Raw genomic sequence first — 27,472 nt, forward strand, 5'->3', positions numbered from 1 at the left:
GTGCCAATGACGAGATTGTGAGCAAAACACCCCATGTCCTTGAGAACAAAAGCTCAATACAGATGTTTGCTAGACTGTCACAAGCAAATAAGAGAAATCATTTCTTGGTCCACCTTAAAGAAAATGAGAACCTTGATATAGAGAGGCAAATGCACAGGTGAGGGCTGATCACCTTGGAATGTATTGAGCAGCACCTCAGACAGCTCACAGGAGAGTGGGTTCCGCACTGGGGCCTCTTTACAGAAGGCATCTTCACCATCATGGGCAGGAACTATGCTCTATTAACAGGGTCTGTTCAGTGACCAGATGAACCAAGAACAAAAGCTCAAACAGTAGAAGTAGAAGGAATCTATTTCGACTCCTTTGTACACTGAGTAAATTTGTTGCCTTTCCAAAAAATAAGAGCCAACACGATGACCACCCCATTGAATGAATGCCTGCTAACTCGGCTCTGGAAGGTGAGGGTGAGAGTGGGGTCAGGAGTAGGAGCAGGTAGGCATTCCCTTCAAGCACAATTGCTGCACGACTAATTGCCGTTTTCACAGCTGGATTGAGCTTTCCAAAAGGCATCCTTCAACCCCAAGCTCTGAGCTCTTCTCATGATGTTCTTTCTTGCCAACCATAGCCCCATCAAAGACAGTTTATAGATGAAAGGCTGAAGCTACAGTACATACATTTTGGCAAACATCGCAGTTTGAAACAGAGGCATTTCTAAGGCTTCTTTGTGAAGATCACCACATGCCCATGGCCATTACCATAAGAGCTAAGCCTTCTACAGACAGGGAGGCTGTCTGCTTGCCTGAATGTCCTCAGTGACAATTCTTCCACAGTTTATTTTTGTTCCTCTTACTAGAAACAGGGGCCCTTTGAAATTCCTTATAAATAAGAGTCTACTTCCAAACGGAGAGGTCAATAAGAAATATGGAGAGCTACTACCTAATGCCCATCCAGCATCATGCAACATATGCTCATACACGCATCCAACCCTTTACAACCACAGTGCAGGCTGAGGTAAGTGGAAAATCATGGTCAAGGGCCTTCCAAGAATGAATTATTTGAAACACAACATGTTTGGAGTTAAATGCCCAACACCACAAAGGTACCAGAAATGGAATTTGACCAGGTTAAGCAAACCTCTAGTTGGGCATAGGAAATGTGAGCCAAATGGAACTGCATTAGATACTTTAGGGTGAGAAAAAGCAAAACAAGAAAGATGAAATAACACTTGGGCAGTCACTATTAACCAATGAGCTAGATGAACTACATCCACCAATATTGTCCTGCTTTATTATAAACCCGTTACGCTTAGACTCAAGTTATACAAGAAATGAACTATTTCCATATATGGAGTAGACACCAGCAACTCTGATATATCTGGCACTAACCCTATAAGCCTTGGCTGCATATTGGAATCATCTAGAAGCTTTAAAAAAAACATTAATGCCTATCCATTCTACCCAAGTGGATACTGATTTAAGTGGTCTGGGGTGCCCCATGGTTGAAAGCCATTATACAGACATAGGCAAACCTTAAGTCAAGTCTTATAATAATCCTTAAATAACCACTGAATGCCTAGCACAAGGCTCTCTAAGAACTTGAAGGATTCTATTCCAAAAGTATATTATCAAAGTGATAACCATGCATTAAGTCTGCTCTAAGTCATACAACCCAACTGGAAAAATAAGATGAGAGAGAAAAAGAAAAGCTATATACTACAAGACAAAACTAAAAAGTGTTACGAGGAAGTAAAAAGTTCTACACGAGAAAGTAATAGTAGCAATTACTGTTGGCCAAGGAAAAGGGGTGGAATTTCCTGGAAGATGTGGATACCATGTTAAAGAATGGATAGAATTTGGACAAAAAATATCAGATGGGAAGAGGGAGGAAGAAGGAAAAGGCTGACGGAAATGACATAAAGGCAGAAGCAGGAAAAGCACAGTCATCCATTTGGATGGCATTTGCTACACATGAACTTAGTCTTGGGACATCTTGACTCTTAGGAGTCTGGCCTCATCCTCTGTGTAACAGGGTGCCACTGACAACTTGAAATCATGGTGAGGGAAGTAGAAAGTCAGTCCAGGGGAGGTGAAAGGGGGCTTCCTTTGGGCAATGGCAGAAGGAACAGAAAGTTGAAGACCTTAAAGTATGGCAGGGGCCAAATCAATAGGTTGTTTTTTTTTCCAGCTGATTAGATTGAAGGGAAAGAGAGGAGCCAATGATGACTGAAGCTTCAAATCTAGATCACAGAAAGAAAGTTCATATCAATAAAAGAAATTACAAAGCCAGGAAAAGAAAGAAAGAAGTTGATGAGTTTAAACCAGCGATCCTAATACAACTCAAAAAGACTGTAGTATTGTCAGTTCCATGTTTCCAATTCAAATATGTGGGCCTGAAATTAAGAAAGACATCTGGAGTTGGAGATGTAGATTATGGCTTTGAGGAAGTAGTCTCAATTTGGGATGGAAATTTAAGTTTTGAAGATCTTAAGAGGTGAAACCGATTTGTGATATGATTTCCAACAAAGAATTTTCACCATCATAACTACCAGAGATTGGGTAGAGAAAGGTAAAAATTCACTGGGCAAAGGAGTGGAAAGCAACCCTGTGTTTCCTTTCCTCACTAGGGACGTCATGAAAATGAGGCCTGCTTCATCCTCCAGCCACAAAAGGACTTTTTGAAAACCTCCCAGAAGCTGACTTTCTTCCCAACTGCTTATCACAATATTCAGTATTTTCTGTTTAAATTTGTAAAACATTACAACCTCACTGCCTATCCAAGCCTCTCAAGAAATTTAAAAACACTTCCAATTTTTTTTTTTCTGAATTGGCACATGATTGTTATTACAGTTTCCTGCAGTCCCTTTGTTGGAAAGGTGTCAGAGACAAAGCCATTTCACATTTGATGCTTTCTGCATAAAACCCCAGTTCTATCATTCACCCAACTCCCCACCTTGTTACCTCAATGCCCCCCCTCCAACTTTACTCCCACTCCATTTGTTGTTATTTAAGTGACAGTACTTTTCTTTATAAGACTTGAGTTGCAATTGGGAGCTTTAGTTGTTTTGTTTTATTATTCAGGACAGTGTACATTTCCAGGTTACCACACATTACTAAAAGTAGAAAAGGGATTAAGTTATACATATAAGCCTTCTCCAAGATATTCATTTTGGGCCCAAACAATTCTAAAATTCCAGTACTAGTACTGTCCAAAGTCAAAGGAGGCTTTTCTTGCCTTCCTTTAAAGGGAGAGAAGGAGAGAGGATGAAAGAATGAGAAGTGACTCAAAGTATATTCAGAACAGAGCGATGAAAAGCTGGTGAACTGATCTAGACATCCAAGAGTCCTGGGCCTATTGGTGATAATAGCTGTGCCAGTGACCTTGGAGGGCTCAATGCCTCCTCTGGCTTAGACAATCACTTGGCACAACCCTAGTATTTTAGAGTTGAGGAAACCAAGACCCTTTCAGGATATGAAATTCTAAGAGCCTATGCTCCTAGCTTTGGTATCAGGCCTGGGGCCTTTCAATATGACCCTCAGGAAATGTCAATAAACCCATATTCAGAAATAGATATTGCATATGGCTCTACATTAATTATGTTAATTACCTCTAATCATTTCCGAATGACACAGACATGGATGCTGTTTCCTGGCCATTATGGAGAGACATGTTTTCATACTATATACTTATTTGTCCTAAAAAAGGGCCACCAGCCCCTGATTTGCCATTAGCTAAAAGCACAACAGAACTTAGTAAAATCCAAGCATGTTTTATAAATAAGGTTGTAACAAGGTGAGTAAATACAAACAGGCACAGTTCAGTGTTCAAAAACTCAGAGGACTGCCCTGGCCGGTTTGGCTCAGCGGTTAGAGCGTCGGCCTGCGGTCCTGAGAGACCCGGGTTCAGTTCCCGCTAAGGTCGCGTACCTCGGTTGCAGTTTGTCCCCGGCCCTGGTCGGTTGTGCGGGTGGCAACCACTCGATGTGTCCCTTCACATCGATGTTTCTCTCTCTCTGTTCCTCTCTCTCCCTCCCACTCTACCTGAACAAAAAATGGAAAAATGTCCTCGGGTGAGGATTAAAAAAAAAAAAAAAAAACAACTCAGAGGACTGCCTGGCAGGTGTGGCTCAGTGGACTGAGTGTCAGTCCCATGAACTGAGAGGTCCCCGGTTAGATTCCCGGTCAGGGCACGTGCCTGGGTTGCAGGCTCGATCCCCACTGGGGAGCATGCAGGAGGCAGCAGATCGATGTTTCTCTTTCAAATCGACGTTTCTATCTCTCTCCCCTTTCCTCTCTCTCTAAAATCAATAAAAAATATATTAAATAAATAAATAAAGTGATCTTAAAAAAAACAAACTCAGAGGACTTAAAAAAATTTTTTTTCTTTTTTGGCAATTGTATTCTAGTTTTGTATTGCTTAATTTTGAACTTGCTTACTCTCCCCTGCTGGAGTCAAGCTCATTCAAGGCAGAATCTGGATCCAATTCAACTTTGCATCACCCGAACAGTATTTTGCACATAACCAGAATCAAAGAATGAAGCATTTACTGTGAAATATTTTCCATACTTTAATATAAACAAAGAGAGTCCCACAAGGTATAACTGGGTGCGTGGACCAGCTCAATCAAGAATGATTTCACTATGAAATCAGAAGTCATTCACTTCTCAAGCAGGCTGATCCTGAGCCTATATCCCTGGGCCACTGCTGCTCAGCTGTAACCTGTACACATCAGACATGTGGCGGACAGGGCAGCTGGAAGCTGCTGGAACGGAGAGCGTAACAGACACAATACACTTAGCAGGACCAAGTTCTCAGGGTCACACCAAAATACCAAGTGAGAAAACCAAACAGGACTCAAGGCAATAAAAATAATTTTCCAAATCAGCAGCAAAAAATAAAGGCCAAATAGGGGAGGAGCAAGACCATGACCAATGTTAGGTAAAAGCATGTCCTTTTAACAGCAATACTTTGTTTATTTTGGGGATTCTTTTTTTTTATTGTTGACAGTATTACAAATGTCCCCCACTTCCCCCCACCTCCTTCAGGTTCCTGCCCTACCCCAGGCCTTCACCACCCTACTGGCTATGCATATATGGTTAATTCTTTGGTTAATTCCTTCCAGTCCCCCATCCCCTCAAACCCCTCCCTTCCAAGATCTGTCAGTCTGTTCCATGCATCCATGACTCTGGACCTATTTTGTTCATCAGTTTATTTTGTTCATTAGATTCCACATATAAGTGAGATCATGTAATATCTGTCTTTCTCTGACTAGCTTATTTTGCTTAGCATAATAATCTCTTATACTAAATTGAATAAGGATGTTTTCTCATGTGGATGGTCTAAGATAACACACAATGTAACTGGGTGGAAGAGTGTTTCTTAACTTGTCAATGCTACCTGTAACTTTAACGATTAGATACTGTCACTTGTTCAAGGACTTTAACAGCATAAGTGGTTGTGGGGCTTCCTAATCACTGTACTTGGTAAAATTTGGCAATTTGAGTTAAAATGTCTCCAGCTGTTTAGGAAAAGAAAGCACTCTATTTGGGAAAGCAAAGGGATTTATTTGTAGAGACTAAATCAACCTTCACCCTTCTGGCATCACTCAGGTTAAGCTCGGGAGCTGTCCTAAACTTTCAGCAAATCCCAATCCCAGCTCACTTGCTAGCTGACAAAATTCAGTGAACCAGAATCACAGAGACAGTGTCTACATTTGCCAGTCTTGGGGTCCAGCAAAGGTGATTTTAAAAACCCTTACACATTACTAGAAATTGCAGTGATGGGGGTATCTACTAACCCATGTGGTCAGCTGTCCTACCAACACGAGCCGGTCAGGACTGGCCAGAGTAAACTGCATTCTTCTTTCCCCAGTGGACACAGAGTGTTTAGAAGACTGCAATGCCTTCTTGTACTCAAAAATTTAAATACAGGAATTCTCTGAAGGGAGACGAATCTGAAGATTTATAAGAGAATGGTACTAAAAGCCCCATTAGGACCCTCTCTAAACTCTTCCAGTTTAAGTGGAGAGGCAAACAGCCCCCACTGGCATTTATATTTAGAATGGGCTGGGAGGGAGCAAGAGCCTACAATCGAAGGCTGAAGGTCTCTGACATACCCATACATAAATCATTTCAGGGTGAGGCTGTCACGGTGCATCTTCTGCTCTGCCCTTTAAATGGAATGGACCCCAACATCACATTCTCCATCAGAGTAAGATGTGGGGGTGGGAGTTTCATGGAGAACAAAGAAGTCACTACTTCCTTTATACCCCCCTTCCCCCAAAGACAGATGTAGCAAAAATATCTGCATTGTAACATTCACCCACTTTGAAATACCAAACTGCAAACAGGTTGAGTGAATGATAATGCTTGAGAACCCCTACACCTACACAAAGATGTATTTATTGAAAAGAACATGGAAATGAATCTATTAAAGAAAGGCTGTGTGATTGATTGCATTCACACGTGCTTTCATTTGCAAAGCTACATTTTATTTAGTGATTGTATCCTTATACAGAAAATGTGTATAACGGACAATTCTAATTTTTTTCCATCTACCAAAACACTTTCAAATTTTTAAAAAATATATGGACTTACGGTAACTGAAGAGCACACAGATCACATTTTTTTAAAGCACCAGCTATTTTATCCTTTCAGTGTGGTTAGCAAGGCTCCTTTGTGTCTACAAATTTCCCTGGGTGGTGCTGTTGCCAAGAAATTCTAATTCATGACAAGGGTTTCTGCAAATTGGGGACAGAGACAAACCTGCGAATGTAGGGACCCTCCAGTTCGCTTTGTCTTTCTGGCTGAGACAGCACCTGGCCGCTCAGGCCTACAGAAGGCAGTGTGCAAAGGCAAAATCACCTTAGAGAGAGAGAAGCAGCAATGTAGCTCACAGATCCAATCCTATCCCTGGTACCATGAGGCTGTTCTTGGAAGGCAACCATTTTTGTAGGTTGTCCCCTAGAGATGCCTCATACCGAAGGCCCTTGTAAAAGTGTTTCAGGATGCCTAAAACTGAGTTGAAATTGCAGTGCTATGAGGACGTTTTAGTTCTTACGGTAGCCAAGTATGCCATTAGTTTAAAACAATGGGGAAATGGGGGAGGAGGAAAGAATATTCTATGATTTATTTATTTGTTTCCAGTAGCAGTGGAAAATTTTCTGAGCAAAAGGGAGGCCTGAAACTGACCCCATCTGCCAATTATGAATCAGCATTAACAAGCATAATTCCATAAGCATTTTCAAGTAAACATACCATGCTCCTCAATGGCATGAAGTACAGTTAAGTGCAAATAAGACTTAGATAGCACAGCTAAGTGCAAATCATTACTTGATCTGCACTTATGGAATAGCAGGCTGGGTACAAAAAATATATCCAAATTCTCAAAGTCTTTGTAGCTTCCCGAAGACAAACAACCAAGAATATATCAAATCCTTTTTATTTTTAAAGTCAAGAGTGGGTACAGAAAAATCATAATTTCTATTTCTAACAAGACTCATGAATAGCTCTCCCTTTATCCATCACCAAGTGGTACCCTATAAGCTACTCTAGCTTGTCATACCTTTGACTTTTTCCTACTTTTGCTCAGACAGCTCTTGGAAATTTTTCCTGCAAGTTTCCAAAGAGGTTAAGGCTGATAGCCTTAAGACTTGTGCGTCAGCTGAATTCCATAAAATAATAGACCACATAAGCACAGTGTAATTTATAGTGATATGACAGGCAGAGATGATGTTACTTGGGCCAATTGCTTAAGTATGCAGTCAGAGCCCAGGAATGGAGGGCAGTTAACATAGGAAGTCCACCTGGATTTTAAAATTATACCAACAAAGATTTTCAGCATTCGAGTTGTGTGTGGATAAGGCATCATTGCCTGAACGCTCAATATCAAAATATGAACCTGTGACAGGAGGGCCATCATAGGTTCACTGACTATTAAGCAGGGCAGTTATCCCAGACCATACGTTTAAAATAAAATCCCAGAATAGTTCATCCTCAATTTTCAAATGCACAGATGTTCTTGGGTTTATCATCCAAGCCATTCTTTCTCTACAAACGAAATCAAATCAGATTATTGGAATCTCTGTATTTCGCTCATCTCCTCAAGGCCAGGTACACTGTTCTCCTTCTTTCAGAAGAACATCTAATAATTGCTCCTTATTTGACCTCTAAAATCTGATTACTCCAGAGCATTGGGAAACTTCCTTCTGCCTGGGCTTCTTTGTAGCAACCTTCTTGAGCCTTTTTGAGCAAAGGAGTTTCAAAATTTCACCATCTGATGGTTGATTTGGAACCAACAATTGCATATAACCCGCCCCGCCCCCCCTTACACTTAGAAGAGGGAAGGGGGGCAGGGGGAGGGAGGAAGGAAGAGATAGAGGTTGGAGGTTTTGTCATCAGTATGAACTTAAGGGTCAGAGTCACCTTTAAGATAGAGCAGTTGTGACTACAGAGTCCAGAGCAGAGAGCTCCTCGGAACGATATGTTATTTAGGAGTGCTTCCCCACAAGTTATGTTTCAGTGTGGACTATGTGTATGCCTCTGACATAGGTTGGCAAAGGGTTTTAAGATTAGGGTAGTTGACAGTTGGTGAGGGTTAAGGCAGCGAGGTGCAGGGGGGTGAAAATGTCTTTGCCTGCTAATAGAAACTATGAAAGAGGTTCCTTGCAGGGGGTGGACTAAAGGGGGAGGGAAGACAGGGGGTAAGGAAAAGCTGAGAGGGCTTCTGAGGAAACAACAGATCTAATACATCCCCTAATTATCAAACCAATGGTGTTTCTTTATAGATCCAGACTTTCTCCTGGATGGTCTAACCCGATCTAAAAAAGTAGATTTCCTCTGGAAAGGCCATCCCCGAAAGCAAGCTTTACTACCGTGAAAACTTGAACCAAAACAAAGTTGAGTGATTCATCAGGAGGGAACGTTATAACAAATAATGCCAACTTTCTTCCCTCCAACACGGCTTAACAGTCACAAACAAGAGCTGCCTTAGGCAGGCTGACTAATCAACAGATTCCCTTCCTAACCTGTCTAGACAGTTGTTAATACCCAACCATTTGACACCAGCAGGCTGACAGTGTGAAATGAAGGCTATTTCAGAAAATGAAATTCTGGCATTTCGGTTTAATTAGGATGTGAAATGAAAGGACGAAGAAGATGTCGTGAGACCCTTCGTGAGACAGGCTTGTTAAGAATGGGGGGAAAGGATGCACTGAAGAAATGCCTTATGCTAAAAACATGTGAACTGTGTGTGCATTTAAAGAGAGACAAAGTCAAGGATATCTGCCAGCACCTTGGGCAGGAATGCATGTGTGGACAAACAGACACCAGAGGCCAACACCTGGAGGAAAACTGGTAGCCTCTAATCAGGGTCAGCAGCAACTAGTAACAATGGTACAGCCAGGAGGATCAGCTTTGCGGCTGGTTGTACCAAAAGCCAAACCTCACTCGCTAAAGCAGCAACTGTTACATCCCAGCCTCAAGCTGGCAAATCCCGCTTTGGTCCTGGCAAAGGAAAATCAGCAGTTCATTAGGCTTAACAAGCTGCTGTCAGGGAGCGGAGAAGTTACAAGAGCAGCCGCACACCAAGCCTCTCGCAGCCCTCCCCAAGGGCAAGCGGGTTTCTCCAAGATGGACTGTGCAAGTTCACACTTCTGATGTGTAAATCCAGACCGTTTTCTTGGACTTTCCTTCAGCATGTTGTAGAATTTTCAAAAAACACCCATGTCCCCCCACCTCCCACCCACCATCTTTCCTGAAGAATGTCCCCTCAGCAGCTTCTAATCCTTGCTGAGAAAATCACTGTTTCCGCAGCAGGTCTCTAGTACTTTTCACTGACCAGCACTTTATTCCACTTCACAAAGCCCAGTGAACTTGTCACCAGCCCCACTTTGCCCTCACTGGGATGCCTGGCCAACTTGGCACTGGTGCCCTTCAGCATCCTAGGAGTTTCTTAACTAGTCCTCTAAGACAAAGTCAGAGGCATGGAAGTACACACCGTCCTTTGTCGGAGGTTGTGCTGTCTAACTGGAGAGGGGTTCCAAACCAAAAAAGAGAAACAAGGACACACAGAGAGGGTATTTTCTTTCTGAAGGCATTACCTACAATGCACGGTCAGCGTTAGACAGATACATCTTCCCGTCCTCCTCCTAGACATCCTTGAGTATCTTTTGTCACTGGGCTCCTCTCGCTGCTGACCACCTTCTAATCTCAAAATCAAGTTCCTATTCTTTATTGACACTAAGCACCCCCCCCCCCATCTGACGGTCGTCAGCACCAGCTGAAAGAGATGAACCTGATTTAAGGTACCAAGCAGGTAGAACTCCTGCATGTAGGGGCGAGGTATCCTGCCAGACACGGCTCGTAAAACCCTAAACCACATTCCCACTTGGCTCTCCGAACCCCAGAAGTTAGGCAGGTCTCTGCTGGGGGACAGTGAGCCCGACAACGTGTGCGCAAGGATGTGTGTTGGTGACAAACAGCAGGCAGCTCGCCCGGTTGCTCAGCTCGGCACACTATGGGGTTAGGGGGTGGGTGGAGAGGTAAGCGCAGATGACTGTTTCCGAAAACATTTTAAACAACAAACAGCCAAAAAGGGGGGAAAAAATATAACAAACCAAAAAATCAAACCCGAAGCCCACACCAACGCAGCCCCTGCGTCTCCGCCGCCACCACACGATTTACACAAGTAATTTAAATCATTCACCTGCTGCCAGGTCTCCTCCAGGGATGGCAAAGCTGAGAAGTAGCCGGTGTCGTGGACAAGTTGTAGCTCCTGGAATATACTATAACTAGCCAACACGTCCATGCTGCTGCTGCCGGGCAAAACGGGAGGAGAAACCCTCCCCCGAACACAGTTGGGTCTGTTTGTTTGTCAGTCTGTCTGGCTCACCCCCCAGGAAGGCAGACATCCAGTGGCCCTTTTGTTTTGTTTTGTTTCAGTCAACTAAAAAGGAAAAAAAAATCAATGCAGGAGAGAGGGAGAGAGGAGGTGAGAGAGAAGAGAGTGAGTGGGGTGGATGGAGAGAGGCATCCAGCGTGTACAGTGCAGACGGCTGCCAGGAAAAGGGGACTTCTCCACGGGAGTAACAATTCCCTTCCAGGGCTCTAATCACTCCAGCTCGTGGATCAGGAAGGGGGATGCAAACTCACTGACACGAAGCTGCCATCTATTTCTGCAGCGCTGTTCGCTCCTAATGCAATCTTTGCTCTTTATTTTGGGAGGTTGCATTTTTTTTTTCTCGCGATCGCTTCTCTCCCCACCCCCCTTCCCGGCCCTCCCCACCCCCACCCCATCCTTGCTAGTTTGTAGTCTTTCCCCCCTCCTCCTTTTCTCCTCCTCCTGCTCTTCCCCCTCCCCAAACTCCCTCCCTCAGCCCGGCTCTCCGCGCAGCCGTGGGGATCTCGGAGGAGGGCGTCCATTAGGCCGCGTGTGACCATGTAAGGTAAACAGGGGGCTCATGAAGTCACTGAGGACCAATGAGTGCCGCGGAGCGGGGCTCGAGGCGGGGCTTGGCCCTGGCGGCGAGCGCGGATTGGCGCGCTGAGGATCTCCCTGCTGCCTTACAAGGCGGTGCGAGGAGAGCTATTTTTAGAGGGCTATATAAGGGGGCTGAGGCAGCCGCTCCGCGGCCCAGGAGCGCGAACGCGAGGGACGGGGAGGGCAGCGGCGACAGTCATGCCGGCACCCGGGACTCCTGGGCGGCCGGACTCGGGCCGAGCACCGGCCTCCGACCCTCGCCTTGGTGCTGTTGGAGCCCAGGGCGCCCGGAGCCTGCGCCCTTCGAAGGGGAGGGGGTCGCGTGTCGCCGCTCTGGCGTGACCGCGGCCGGCCGGGAAGTGAAAGTCCAGAATGCGGGGTTAGGATGCCTCCTGGAGGAGGAGCGGGGCGGCAGGCCCGCGGAGGAGCCGTCGGCGGGAGGGAATGACACTTCCCGCTCCGCCTCGCTGCTAGGCACGGGGCCTCCGGAACCGCGAGGGAGAGGCCGTGCAAGAGCGGTCCTCACTGACTAAAAAGTAAACCGAGAGAAAAGGGAAAAGCACAAAAAGCCCCTTCACAAATTCCCCACAGGCTGCCAGGGTGCAGAGAACCAGCGCCAGAAGAGGAAGTGCTGCACAATGGCCCCGAACAAAGGGGAGCGGCGCCGACAGCCGCCTGGCCCGCCCCCCGTGCGCGCGTCCCCGCCCCGCGTGCGCGCCGCCGCCCGCAGCCCTGGGCTCCTGACCCCGGCGGCCGCCGGGCGGGAAGCCGGCTCCCGGTCACAGCGGACTGAGGGCACCTTGCGCTGGAGTGCGTGTTAAGAATAGAGGGGACCTAGGGGGACGTGGGGCGCAGGCGGGAGCTGGCATCTTTCTGGGGGCTCTGACCGTGAGGCTCCCCTTGTGGCTTCCGGAGAGGTGTCTGCAGGGAGTTGAAAGCCATTGTCTTCTGGAGCTGGCAGATGCAGAGCCTGGTGGTACCTCTGGGGTGGAAGCCGTGCACCACGCTCGTCCTTAGCGCTGACCAGTTTTTTTCTTGACCTTAAATGGTTAGTGCAGCTCAGTCTTCCCTCAGTGCTCTGTGAGCTGAACTTCCACTTTTGGAATGATTGTAGAATTCGGTGCTTAGGCAGAGATGACAAACTTAATTCCGCCGGTAATGGAAGAAGCACATCCGCCCTAATGGCCCTTCTCAGCTTTCCCTCCTTCTGACTAGGTGGGACTCCGTAACACAGTGCTTGAAGGAGTGCTTTCTAGAACAAGCACAATTTGAAATTCAAAGTTTGCTAGGGGAAGTTAAACAGGAATTACTGGGATTGAGGAAAGTGGTTTATTTCCTTTTTGATATCTGGAATTCTGTTTATCAGACCTACAGCATCCATTGCATAATCGGTGCGTTTATTGCAGTGTATATGCATGGAATGTACAAGGATCTTGGTACATTTAGTATTATGTTTGCGCATTCGCGGTATAAGAAGGTTAAAAGCCTTACACGAATAAGATGATATGAACGCACACATATGTGTAAGCGCCAGCATAAGGGCAGCTCTGCCTCTGGAAGATGGGATGGGCCTTTCCCAGAAGGAGAAAACCACTCAGAGCATCACATCCCGATTAATGCATTAACTTGATCTTTATGGTCTTTGGTGCTGCCTTGGTGTGTGACTTGGAACAACTTACTGGCCCAGACCCTCTGCCTACCCATCTCAGAAATAGGAATAGTGGTATCTACCCTGCCTAGTTGTTATGACGAATTGAGATAATGTTTGCAACTCACCTACTATATAATCTGTGGTGCTAGTAGATGAATACCAAAGGTTAGTCATTGTTATCTCCTGGCTTTAGCTAAGTAAATGAAATAATATCAACTAACCGGACCCATGGAGGTACAGAGTCTTGCAGAAGGAGTCTTGTAGAAGCCCTTTGCCAATTTGTAATAAGGTCTCCTCCCAACCCCTTGCTGTTCCTGTTGTGTTGGGGGGGATTGGGAGGAGACCATTAAGAAGCACAAGGCAGGAATCAAGTTCATGGGGAAGTAGAGGAACTCCCAATATAGGAAACTCCAGAGGCAAAAGACCCAGCCTATGTTTGATGTTTGAGACTCAAGAGAACTTTTTGTTTTTGTGTTACACTATTACCATTTTTGAACAAAACATGATATACCTATTAACGTGTGAATTGGAAGATTTTTACAAATAATATTTATTAAGCCCTTTCAATGTGCTGGGCTGTATGGGCACGTGAACATTTTCTATGCAGTCTCATTTCATCCTCATGACAACTCCGAGGCAGGTATTTTTATTATCTCCAACTTTATGGATGAAGATACCCAGGCTTAGAAATATTACATTGGTCAATCAAGGTCACAAAACTAAGGAGCAGTTGAGCAAGGGTTCAAATCCAGAAGCATCTGACTTTCAAGACTGTGCTCTCCGCATGGGGCTCTCTCTGCGGTAAAAAACTGAGTTTCTTGCTTTTAACTCAAGATTTATTTATAAAAATTGCCTGAATGTGGAGAAAGGGGGGGACCTTTATTGAGGTTTTCCCCTTGTAAATATCAGCCATCTAACTTACAGAATAACTTAACCAAAGTCTTACAATGTAAATTATGAAAACCTCATTACAACTTTTTCAAAACTTTACAGAGTATTTTAGAACTCATTATAAGAGATTTACACAACAAGACACTCCTAAAGGTACATTTTCAATATTAGTCATATTTAGCTACTTTTTATAGCCTACCTACTTTTTATAGCCTAGAGACCCTAGGTGCACATTACAAAACACATTCAAAGATTCTGAATGTACAAAATAATCAACAAATTAAGATCACAAGGGAACTTTGGCAGTCAAAAAAAAATAAAAAATAAACAGTACTGCTATAACTGCATATTCTTTAAATCTTTTTTTTTAAATTGATTTTAGAGAGAGGGTGAGGGAGAAACATTGATGCAAGGAAGAAACATCTATCAGTTGCCTACCATACTTGTGAACTTTCGGTGCACAAGACAACCCTCAACCAACTGAGCCACACTGGCCAGGGCTATAACTACTGCATGTTGAATGCCTTCTCTGTACATAGCATTTTACACACATTCACATCTGACCTTCACCATAGTTTTGTGAGAGAACTATCATTGCTCCATTTTCACAAATGAAGATACCAAAGTTCAGAGAGGGCACATAATTTGTTCATTATTATATATGTCTATTAAGTGGCAGAAGCAGATTCACATGTAAGTCTGACGTCAAGTTGACTCCAAAGTCTGCATTCTCTCCATGAGTTGCCTTTGGAGACACTAATATTACTTTTAATGATGTCACACTTTGGAAGTGCTCATAGAGGAAACACCTAAGAGTAAATAAGTTACTCCCCCCCCCCCCCAAGAATTAAGAAATGAAGATATTTTATGAACAAAAGAATAAAAATTTAATATGTAAATAGACACAACTGAGGCATCAGACAGTTACTACTAGAAAAGTTCTGCCTCATTAGTACAGGAAGTCCTTAATAGCACTGTGTGATTAGCACTGGTAAAGCTTCCTTAAAGTAAAGCTACTTAATACAGGAACCACATTTCAGAGCAATTAGTGAAAGAAAAAAAAAAAGGGTTGTTGGGGACTTTTTTAAAAAATAAAATTTAACTTATTAAAATACATTTATTGTATCCTATATTGAACAAAATTTACATTGTAAGTACAACTGTGTCCTAATATCGAATGAAGAAGTAATCAAAAAGATTATTGTTGGCTTTATTTTTTTCTACAAAATGTGAAGCACCTTATAACATGCTTTACTTCATATTTGACTTCTACACAATAATCAAAAAGAGGGTCATTTGTAAAAACGTTTGAGGGTTTCATCAGTTTTCCCAAGGGTCTCAATTAATTCTTTGATATTCAAAGTATTCTCTTCTAAACCATCAGTATAGGCATCACCCCTATTGACTTTACCTTCATTTGTTTGTTTAATCCTATAGATCCTCATTTGCCAGCTGCTATACCAACTTCACTTTCCTTAACATCATGAAACCTTGTACTTTTTGCAAGATTTGCGATTTTACTTTGCAATGGAATCAAATGTATTTGCATCACATTGCAATTGTTTACCAGCATGGGGTGGGGGGTGGGTGAGAGAGGGTATCCTGGGGTTTAAAAGACATGTTTGAATGGGGGACTAATTTATAAGTTGTCATATCATTAATAAGTACTTTCATGAACTAATGACTTTTGTTTCCCTTCACGATTTTAGAATAGTGGAGGAAAGTGTGAACTTGGGGAACCTGCTTTGACTGTATCATAGAAAACAGCGTATCAGAGGGGGAGGTTGGTAAACAAGTCTGTGAGAGACATAGTTTGAATCTGGAAGAAAGTGTATGTGGCCATACATGCAATGACATACATGCATACATACAACAAGAGAGTTGTTTCATGATTGAAGAGAAAGATGGCAGCTTCATCAGGGCAGTCATGTCCTGGATAAAATATTCCTCGAGCATACACATTTCTTTGTTTTTGTTCTGCACTCAGCTCAAAATTGGGCTTCGCACTTGTTCTGCCTGAAGGAAAAGAATGTGCTGGCTACAACCACAGGAGCCTGGTGGTCATTGTTATAATCCTGGTTGTTATTGTCAATACAAAGATATTTTAGTTATAATTATGTTCCTTGGGTGTTCATTTAGCATGGGTCTCATTCCCTTGTGTCAATGTTGAGACTCTGACATGAGGTTTCTGGACATTTGATGGGGAAAAAAGAAAAACCTTCTTGGTCTTGGTGATTTAACCAAAAGATCTTGGGAAGTAGCCTGCTGATCTCCAGAAAACATCTCAATCTTGCTATTGAATTTTCAGAATTCTGTGGGTATGTTATAGTTTAATAAACATTAATTTTTAATTAAATCTTAAAGCCAACCTTGAATGTTGGATTTTGCATTGCAATGAGGGGCCAGAGGTACATTGCTGGTGATGGGCATGTTTGCTCTGACTCAAGTAGTCTATTGCTTAACACAAATTGACTTCCCGCAATGATAAGGGCGAGGAATTAAAGAATTTAGCAGAAGTTCACTGTCCAGAATGCCCTGCCCAGAGCTTAGAAAGTTGGACATTCAATACCATTATTATGACCTGTGGTGCATAATTTCTGTAGAGATTAGTATCCGAGATCACTTTTTCAGTTTGAGCTACCAGCACTTAGACATGTAAGTATCCTCTAATTTAGAACAAAACCATTATTTAAATTGAATCAGTCATTCAACATATATTGTATAAAACATTTGCTCATTTAACATAGGTGAAAATAAAATGGTAAACACAGACACATTACCAATGTCAGATAGTAATACCCTATCTCTGAAGTGAAGAAATACATTTGAAGTGTCTAGTTCAGGCTTCACAGATTCATGCTTTCTCTCTACAACATTCCTTCCAGGTGATGCCCCGGTGCTCCAACGATGGGCAAATCCAGAGAGTGTGTGTTTGTTATGTGTCACTGAATTGGCTTTGATTCCTGGTGACCCTGTGAATGAGTGATGCCCACAATGTTTTGTCCTCAACAGCCCTGCTCAATTCCTGTAGACTCGTGCCTACAGCCTCTCTTATGGAGTCATTCCATCTCATATTTGTCTCATCTTTTCCTGCTTAATGTGTTTTTCCCAGACTGACTGTCTTTTCCAAAGAACCCTGCCTTCTCTTGATGTGCTCATAGTAAGACAGCTTCAGTTTTGTTAGTTCTGCCAGGTTTAATTTGCTCTAGGACCCGATAGACCACTATGACTGAGCCTGGCTGGCTAATTTTCCCCATCTAAGAACAGCATTAAAAGCTATTCAGGGGATTCTAGACAATGACTTTAGGTAAGAGGCCAGTAGAAAATGAAAAAAGATTTTTAAATAATAAAAAGAAGAAGTCCTTTGGCTATATAATGATAGAAATGTCAAGACAGTTGTGAAACTAGTGAGAAATTAAGTTGCAAATGTTCAGGGAATTGTTACCCTCTGCAGTACATGAGGCACAGTTTGTAGGATTGTGTTATGTTTTATCCTAAGCAGTTTTTGTTATGACATGTTGAATATAGCATGGCATTACTATTAATATATTAAATATCACTGTCAGTGTTTTATCAGAATATCATTTTTCTTTAAACATGCCATTTCCGAAGGGTTTGGTACACAGTTAATGGGATTTAACAGCAGAACTCCTCTCAGATTTTGTAATGGAAATCAATGGGAGAATAAGATTGATTTGATAGAAAGTCTCTGCACTTCAAACTTTGCTGACAGTGACCATTCCTTTAAGTGAGGGATACCTATTCCACAAGTGCCCAATGATGAGTTTTTATGTATATGATAGATCTGGGTAGTTTGGGAGATTAATAATGTCAGCAGCAGTTTTTTGCTGACGGGTTGCTCATTTGAATTTCACTGAATTTCCTTTACCAAAAGGATGCTTAAGAGAATGGTTAGAAGAGTCCGCTGAGTTAAGTTATCAATACTGGTTACTGCCCTTCTCAGGAGTAAGCTAGGCAGATGCCCTGACCTTCCATTTGTGCAGTCTAAATGGGGGGGGGGGGGGGGGGTGCTTCAGTGTCCACCTCAGAATGCTTCAAAACCCTCTGCCAACTCTCATCTGTCCCTACTGCTTTGCAATGTCAAACGTTCTAAGCAAATGTGGTCATGTTTTACAAAGGGTTATTTCATTCCGGCCTCTCCCAAGCCGGGCCCATGTATGACATGCTCTTCTGCTTTACTTCAGTGTTGGTCATTATTCAGGAAGCTAGGGAAATTCCATTTGATGAAGGCCAAAGGGCAACATAACTCAGAAAGGTTCCCTCCTTTCACCCAGTTTGTCCAAATGTGAAGTTCTACCCAGCTCCCTTTGTGCCACAAATGAACCTATCCTTTGCTTTTCTGCAATATCAATTCTTGGTCCCTGAGAGATGTGTGTATTAAACCCTCCCTACTGTTTCTGTCCTTTACATAAGTTTGTGTGCATCATTGCCTTTTTGAGATTATAGATTCCTGGGGAACATTTGTTCACTCTATAGATAACCTAATATCTGTTTTGGAACACACAAACTTTTTTAAACCAACTTTTTTTCTAATCCTCACCCGAGGATATTTTTCTATTTATCTTCATCTTGAGTGGGAGAGGGAGAGAGGGGGAGAGAGAGAAACATCAATGTGAGGGAGACACATTGACTGGTTGCCTCCCACACAACCCCGACCAGGGCCGGGGGTGAACTGCAACCGAGGTGCGTGCCCTTGGCTAGAATCAAACCCACAACACATTGGTCCGCAGGCCAATGCTACCACTGAGCCAAACCAGCCAGGGCTTAAACCAACTTTTAAAAAAGATCACACAAAACATTTTTAGTAAAATGTAAAAATAATATTACCTTTTTCAGTATTGTTTGGACAGGGTGTTATCTGTGCAAGCTTCTGTTAGTTTGGCCTAAACAGGAGGAACTGGTATTACCTCAAATGTCAAATTCGGTTGAGAGAAAATAGAAGATCTAAAACTCCTAGCAAAAAATCTCTGTAATTAAAATGACTAAATCTTATATAAAGTATATGAGAAACATTGTCAAAGAGCCCACTTTACAGAGTGATTATGAGATATTTTTTAAAATAACACACTTCTCAGTCTATCAGGAAGTAGCCACTGTTACATTTGAAGACACACTGTAATCTTAAATATTGTAACATTTTACAAAATGATGTAATAACAGACTTTTCTGGGAACTAGTAACATTAGCAAAAGGAAAATTAAGGAACAAAAATTTATTAAATTTCAGCTGTGGCCAGTGTGGCTCAGTTGGTTGGGTATCGTCCCATGCACCAAAAGGTTGCTGGTTTGATTCCTGGTCAGGGCACATGCCCAGGTTGCAGGCTCAATTCTCCAGTAGGGGGCGTGTAGGGGACGTGCAGGAGGCAGCTGATCCTTGCTCTGCTCTCACATCAATGTTTCTCTCTCTCTAAAAAAAAATCAATAGACAATCTTTTAAAAATTTTATTAAATTTCAGTTTCTTTCACACTGTCCTGGGGTAATGGATGTCTTGATGCTAAATGACCTTTAAAGATCACAGTATAGAAAGAGATCTACTTTAGTAGCTTGGCAAACTTGAATTTCCCCTTTCTAATTTGTCTTTACCATAGCAATCTTCAGATCTGTAATTTCATCTTCTGAGTGGACTTACTTGTATGAGATTGCCCTTTGTAAACACACATATCAATTTTTATTTATTTACATACTTGTTTCTTTTTTCTTCTATTTCCAGAGGGGAAGTATAAATAAAGACAATAAAATGCAGGAATGATAATACAGAGAACTATTAGCATTAAAAATAAGGCAGAAGTCAAATACCAAAAGGGAAGAAGAAATATAATAGGTATTCCTTAGCATTCTAGCTGTGTCTCATATTAAACATGATCAAGCCATATTGTTGTTTATAAATTCGTTTCTTGTAAATTTGCTTCATGTGAACTAATGCCCCTAGAGCACAGATTCTTACCCTTTTGAACTTAATCATTTGGTTTTTAATCTGGCAAAACTGAGCTTCACATTTTTCAGCCCTGGTGGACCCACTAAGATGTGCCCCGGTCATCTCATTTAAAGCCATATCAATTCATTTACTCAACAATTATTGAGCACCTATTCTGTCAAGCAATACGTTAGGGTTAGGGGCTATAATGATAAATGAGATATGATTCTTGCCTTTCTGGAACTGACATGTTAACTGAAAACAGATTTTTAAAAAATCTAAAAAGTAATGTGGCTAATATGGCAGACTAGATTATTGGGACAGACTTCCTCTACGTAAAAACAACCAAAAAGCTAGAACATAGGCATTGATGAGCTGACAAGATAATAAAGAATTATTGGGCTAAAATCTAAGTGAAAGTGAGATTCAACATTGCTTCTGGCAGTGAGCACTGTTAAACTCAATATTCCCAGCACTGGCTGTATATTAGAAAGAGCTTTAAAAATACCATTGGGTGATGTGTGCTTTCAGCAAAGGTAGACTCACAGATGTTGGGTGAACCCCCACTGCCACCCCCACAGCAACTAGAAAATCTAGACAAAATATACAAATTACATGATGAAGGTATTGAAGGAGTAACAATGAAGCAAGAGCTTGCCAAACCTAGATCCTGGAGAGATAGGAAGCCCAAAGAAATAAGCCCCCAAATCAACATGATTTTATCCCACTGAAGTAGTTATTGAACAAAAAGCTGAGAGGCTATGAAAATGATCAGAAAGCACAGCTGAAAAGGAAGATGAGCAAAGTTTTCAGTAATTCAAAAGGCTGGGAGGTATCAATATTGGAGTTTAGAGTTCCACAAGCAATTGGTGGTGGGGTGGGGGAGTGTGGTGGTCAGAAGTAGACAATCCCTTTCTTACAAAAATTGAAGTTTGACTTTAAGATACTGCAATACTTGATTGGAGTAAGGTGATCTGCTCCAAATCAAGCTGCCTTCAAAGGAAAAGAATAAATCCTGTCTGTGAAAAGATAATCCAGAACCTTGAACTAACTCTACAATGTCCAGCACTCATTAAAAAAAAAAAAACAGGGATAAAAAGGTTAAAACTTCCCCCCAAAACCAAAATCTAAAAACAGATAATATAAATCTAGGTATTTTCATTATCTGACATACACTTTAAAATAACTGTCACTAGTATAATCAGGAAATTAAATGACAAGAAGGGGTATTTTGGCATAAAACTGGAGACTATCACAAAAGAAAAAAATAAAATCCTAGGGGAAAAAAATCACAATAATTAAAAATTAAAATGTAGCCCTGGTTCAGCTGGCATCGCTCGGCAGTTGAGCATCAACCCATGCACCAAGAGGTTGCCAGTTTGATTCCCAGTCAGGACACATGCCCAGGTTGTAGGCCTGATCCCCAGTGTGGGAGCATGCAGGAGGCGGCCAGTCATCGATGTTTCTCTCTCTCTCTCTCTCTCCCTCTCACTTCCTCTTTCTCTAAAATCAATAAAGGAAAAAAATAAATAAAAAATAAAAAATGTTGCACTGGCTAGTTTGGCTCAGTGGTTAGAGCATCAGCCTGTGGACTGAAGGGTTGTAGGTTCAATTCCCGATCAAGGGCACATACCTGGGTTGCAGGTTCAATCCCTGGCTCCAGTCGGGGTCATGCAGGAGGCAACCAATCAATGCGTCTCTTTCATATCAAAGCTTCCCCCCCCCACCCCGGCCTCTTTCTTTCCCTTCTACTCTATCTAAAAATCAATGGAAAATATCCTTGGGTAAGGATTAGCAAAAAGAAAAAAAAAAGTAATGGAAGGGTTGGTGATAGCTTATTTTGTGTTAGCTTGACTGGATCACATGGTGCCCAGGTATTGGCTAAACATTATTTCTGGGTGTGTCTCCAAGGGTGTTTCAAGATGAAACTAACATTTGAATCAGTGGACTCAGTAAAATAGTTTTCCCTCCCCAATGTGGATGCCAATCTCCAAAGAAGAAAGAGGGGAAGAAAGGACAAATTTGCCCTTCCCACCTGATTGCTTGAGCTGGGATATCCATCTTCTCCTGCCTCAGCGCATCTTCTTCCAGGCCCTCAGACCTAGTCTGGAATCTATATCATTGTCTCCCTGGTTCTCAGGCCCTCAGACTTGGACTGAATTACACTGCTGGCTTTCCTGGGTCTCCAGCCTGCAGATGGTAGCCTGTGGAGTTTGCAGTTTCCATAATTGCATGAGCCAATTCCTTATATTAAATCTCCTCATGTATATATCCATATCCTATTGGTTCTGTTTCTCTAGGCAACTCTGCTTAATACACAGTTTAACAATAGATTAGACACAGATGAAGAGAAGATTAGAAGTTGGTTAGAAGAAAATTCAGGAAGAAGCAGGGATGCAGATGGGACAAGATGAAACATTCTCTCATGTCTATAATTGTATTCAATAAAAGAAAAAAAAGAGCTAGTACAGAAGCAATATATGAAGGGACAATGACTGATAATTTTTCAAAATTGAACAAAAGATATCAATTAAATGGATTACAAAGAGCTGTAGACACCCAAGATAGATAAATATAATAAAACTAATTTCTAAGCAATTCATAGAAAAATTGCTGACAACCAAAGAGAAAATCTGAAAAGCATTTAAGGTAAGAGATATTTTACTTTCATGAGTACAGAAATAAGACTGAATTCTTTAAAAAAAAAAATTTTATTGATTTTTTTAGAGAAAGAAGAAGAAATAGAGAGATAGAAACATTGATGATGAGGGAAACTTTCGTCTGCCTCCTGCACACCCCCTACTGGGGATCAAGTCTACAACCTGGGCAGGTTCCCTGAATGGAATTGAACTGGGACCTCTCAGTCCATGGGACAACATTCAATACACTGAGTCACACCAGCTGGGCTAAGACTGAATTCTTTATTCTCTCCAAAAACATTGGAAGCAGAAGACAATGGAATAACATATTCAAAGTACTGAACAAGAATAACTACCAATTTAGATTTTTATACTAAGTGAAAATGCCCTTCAAAAACTGTTGGCAACCTTGGCCAGTTTGGCTCAGCGGTTAGAGCGTCAGCCTGCGGTCCAGAGAGACCCGGGTTCGGTTCCCGCTAAGGGCACGTGCCTCGGTTGCAGTTTGTCCCCAGTCCTGGTTGGGTCGTGCGGGTGGCAACCACTCGATGTGTCCTTTTCACGTTGATGTTTCTCTGTCTTTCTTCCTCTCTCTCCCTCCCACTCTGTCTGAACAAAAAACGAAAAACTGTCCTCAGGTGAGGATAAAAAAAACTGTTGGCAGATTCATTTAGGTAATTCTAAGAAGACTTTATCAGTCAGGATGATGAAACAAATGATTGTATCACATAAAGGTGTGAAGATGGGGTGCAGGGAGTGAATATAAATATTGATTCTATAAAACAATAATAATAAGGTCTATGAGGTTTTTAAATAACATGGAATTAAAATAAAACAAAAATAGGGAAGTAACCCAGCCGGTGTGGCTCAGTGGTTGAGCATTGACCCATGCACCAAGAGGTCACCAGTAAGATTCCCGGTCAGGGCACATGCCCAGGTTGTGGGCCAAATCCCCAGTGGGGGGCATGCAGGAGGCAGCCAATCAGTGGTCTCTCTCATCAATGTTTCTCTCTCTCTCTCAAATCAATAAAGAAAAAAAATTGTTTTAAATAGGGAAGTAAATGGACTTGACATATTCTGATACCCTTTTATGATTCCAGATCATGGAAAAATTACTTTTATGTATTAGCTTTTAAAAATCAAAGAGAGCCCTGGCCGGTTTGGCTCAGCGGTTAGAGCGTCGGCCTGCGGTACAGAGAGACCCGGGTTCGGTTCCCGCTAAGGGCACGTACCTCGGTTGCAGTTTGTCCCCGGCCCTGGTTGGTCATGCGGGTGGCAGCCACTCGATGTGTCCCTTCACATCGATGTTTCTCTCTCTCTCTCTCTTCCTCTCTCTCCCTCTCGCTCTGTCTGAACAAAAAATGGAAAAATGTCCTCGGGTGAGGATAAAAAAAAAAAAAAAAAAAAATCAAAGAGAAATATTATAATTTCTAAAGTAACCACTAAGGGAATAATTTAAGAATATTAAATAAGAAGCTAATAAAGGGGGAAGAATAAAAGTAGTAATCTAGGAAAGGAGAGGAAAAGAAATATAATAAAGAGGGAAAATAAAAAAACAAATAGTAAGATGATAGATTTAAACCTAAATACATCAATTATTTCAATAATTGCAAACAGACTTAAATCACCAATTAAAAGATAGTGTCAAACTAAATAAAAAACAAAACTCAAGTATAATGAAATTTCCATTTTTGTAGATCAGAAATGGTCTAATCTTGATACTTCACATCCTTCAACCTAATTGTATGTTGCTTACTAGAGATACTTATCAAATAAGGAAAAAGTAAGGTTGAGGGTAACAAGAAGAAAAAAATTATTATGAATATAAAACCAAAAGAAAGTTGGCTTAGATCTAAGACTATTAAACAAATTAAACTTTAAGTTAATTTAAAAAAATAGACACAAAAAGGATATTTTATAATATAATAGTCACCAAAAAGATATAACACTTCTACATCTGTATTACCTATTATTATAACCTCAAAATGACAAAGTAAACTGGAAGAAAGGAGAAGTAGAAAAATCTGCAATCATACTGATAATAGTGTAATTTTTCTTGGTAACTGATAAACAGACATAAATCAGTAATGATATAAAAGATTTGAACAATAAGTTGTCTACCTAATTGTCAAATATAAAATATGGCACTTAATGCCTATAGAAAACATATTTTCAACTGCATGTGAAACATTTACCAAAATACCAAATTAGATCATAGTAGCACTGACAACCCCTGAGAGCTTAGGATAAATGCAGACTGGCAAGCCACTCCCAGACCTCCTGAGTTGCAATATACATTTTAATAAAATTCCTAGGTAATTTTTGTGTACATAATGTTTGAGAAGCGTTCTTATAGGCCAAAGATTCATGACCTCTCCTTTTCTGAACTTGTTATAAAGCTTAGAACCAATTCCATATGGCCACACCCACCTACCTGCGGGCTATTTACTCTGAGATAATGGGGTTGTTTCCTGGGGTGTCACTTTCACTTCATCAATTAGTACCTTCTTATCTGTAAGAATTGGATTTAGAGGAATGGCTGTTAGCCTTTCTCTTCCTCTAACTTCTAAGAGAAGCCTATTTCATTCCAACTTTTCTTCATTCTCAAAACATAAAAGCTGAATTAGTTCCTCTTTAATTATCTTTTTACATCTAAATAGACTGTCATATTTTCAAAAGTAGTTTCATGTCTGCTATGTGGTCCTGACAACAGTAGCTACTGTTAAAAAGGTTAAGTGCGATGATTAATATTTCCATTTGTGAGAAAAAAAAAAATGAAGCTTAGAGGTTAAACCAAGTTGGGCAAAACCATATAGCAAGTTGTGGCAGCATCAGTGAGAGTATCCAGACACCCTGTGTTCTTTCCACTGCACAACTTCATCTCCAAAGTATTATGTCAAATCTCTGAACAGTGTTGGAAGGAGAGCTACCTATCCTGGCACAGCTTACCAAGCATGAACAATGTCTGCCCTGTGGGAAATGCTTGTAGTTATCCACCCAACATCTAATCCCCTTGTTTAATTCGCTACCAGAATCCTGATGCTTAGGTTGGAATATATTCAGCTACATACATACTTGACCAGCCTCCTTTGTAGTTAGGGATGGCCTGGGGCACAGTTCTAGCCAATAACATGTGCACAGAAGTCTTGTGGGATGTATGAGTTTGGTAGGGCAGCTGCAACAAAGTGCCACAAACTGGGTGGTTAAACAACAGAAATGTATTGTCTCACAGCTCTAGAGGGTAGAAATCTGAAATCAAAAATTGGTTCCTTCCAAGGGCTCTGAAGGAAGGTCCTGTTTCAGGTATCTCTCCTTGATTTCTAGATGGCTCCCTTCCTATTCATATGGTGTTCTCCCGTTTGCATGTCTCAATTTCTCAATTTCCCTTTTTCATAAAGACACCTGTCATAGTGGGTTAGGGCTTATTCTAATGACTCAATGTTATCTTACTTACCTCTGTAAAGACCCAATCTCTAATCAGGTTACATATCTTTTTTCTTTTTTTTTTTGGCAGGGGAGACACAAGCAGTGGTAGCAGGATGGGTAGCCATAACATGGGGGGAATGTGCGTTTCTTGGGAAGCTTTTGCTTTCCTCATAAAAGGGGACAATCATGGTGTGCCATCCTTCCACTGTCCCTCCTTCTTTCTGCCTTCTATACTGCCTCAGTTGCTGGAACTTCCCAGTCTTGTTGGGATAATGAGGGAAAGACCAAGAGAACTAAGGAGTGGAACGAATATTAGGAACTTCCCGACTCTTCATATCTTGTTACATGAGAAAAATTTACTCCTATGCTAAAAGTCCTAAGTTAGGTTTTCTGTTATTTATAGCTGAACACATTCCTAATATATAGCCATTCTAAAAAAAGACACACACTTAAAAACTGGCTTTACATGATTTTATCTAAGTATACCAATTAATCCAGAGTAAAAGTGCTAGTTATCATCAAGCTACATTTACAAATGACTTAGATTGAGAATGGGGTTGAATGAACTAAATAATGGCTTTTTGAAGAGTATGCCTAAGAAAAATATGTATGTTGGAGGCTGTCCATCAACTGCCATCAAACTCCCCTTTGTTCCTAGTTCTGGAAGGTGACTGGTGCCTTCCAGTCCCCAATGTTGTTCTTGACAAGCCCATAAAAAGGTCCTGCTTGCTATTCTTAGCATTTATATTAAGGCTCTGGAGTTAGAGAATGAGGTCATGACTTCTTACCCTCAACAGTGGAAATTTTAGCAAGTCCCTCTGTGTACTTGTCCGACGACTAAACATGAGATCATCTCTGCAGTTAAATTTTATAGTCTTGAAAGTACCTCTGTTCCCTTTCCCGTGCCAGGCGTCCTGCAATGCTCTCCTTTGGAATTCTTTGAGAAGCTCAAGCCTAACAACAGGTGGCTGTTGTATCTCCAGATACAGTGACTATGAGAGCAAGTTTTAAGCAGAAAGCAAAGCATAGGTGCAGTGAGCCAGGCAGTCCCTGTGTGAAATGGGGTCTGAAATGGACAAGGACTAAGAGAAGGCAGAAGGGGCATCCTGGGAGCAAAACTTAAGGAGGTGCTCACTCTCCGCTCCATGCAATATAGGGTTCAGCACTTGTAGGGCCCTGAGGGTATGTGCCTCTTAATGCTGGCCCTGGGCACTTCTGCCTCCCAGTCAAAATGATCTCTAATGGACACTCTTATCCTCTTGAATTTATTTCAGTTGCTACATGTCTGCTTGTTGGTTCTAACCTGTTATGTTTTATAAATTTTAGTTGAATAGTGATACTTTTAACTATAATCCCAATAAAAATACATTCACAGAAAAGGAGAATTTTCTTCCCCTCATACCCAGACATTTAATTTCTTACAATGATGATTCTAAATAAGTGAGTACCTATGTACTA

At 41.7% G+C, this 27,472-nt stretch overlaps 1 protein-coding gene across 2 annotated transcripts in view; it reads right to left on the minus strand.

Moving 5' to 3' along the window:
* Positions 1 to 11,242, minus strand: part of KLF7 (Kruppel like factor 7) — an 89,014-nt gene extending 77,772 nt beyond the window's left edge. For both annotated transcript variants that reach the window (XM_036253688.1, XM_036253687.1), the window contains exon 1: positions 10,702 to 11,242. In XM_036253688.1, the coding sequence (XP_036109581.1) occupies positions 10,702 to 10,803 (102 nt within the window). In that variant the 5' untranslated portion in view covers positions 10,804 to 11,242. The remainder of the gene's footprint in view (positions 1 to 10,701) is intronic.
* Positions 11,243 to 27,472: the final 16,230 nt, after the last annotated feature.

This window comes from Molossus molossus, unplaced genomic scaffold, assembly GCF_014108415.1.
Source record: "Molossus molossus isolate mMolMol1 unplaced genomic scaffold, mMolMol1.p scaffold_m16_p_11, whole genome shotgun sequence".
Lineage (NCBI taxonomy): Eukaryota > Metazoa > Chordata > Mammalia > Chiroptera > Molossidae > Molossus > Molossus molossus.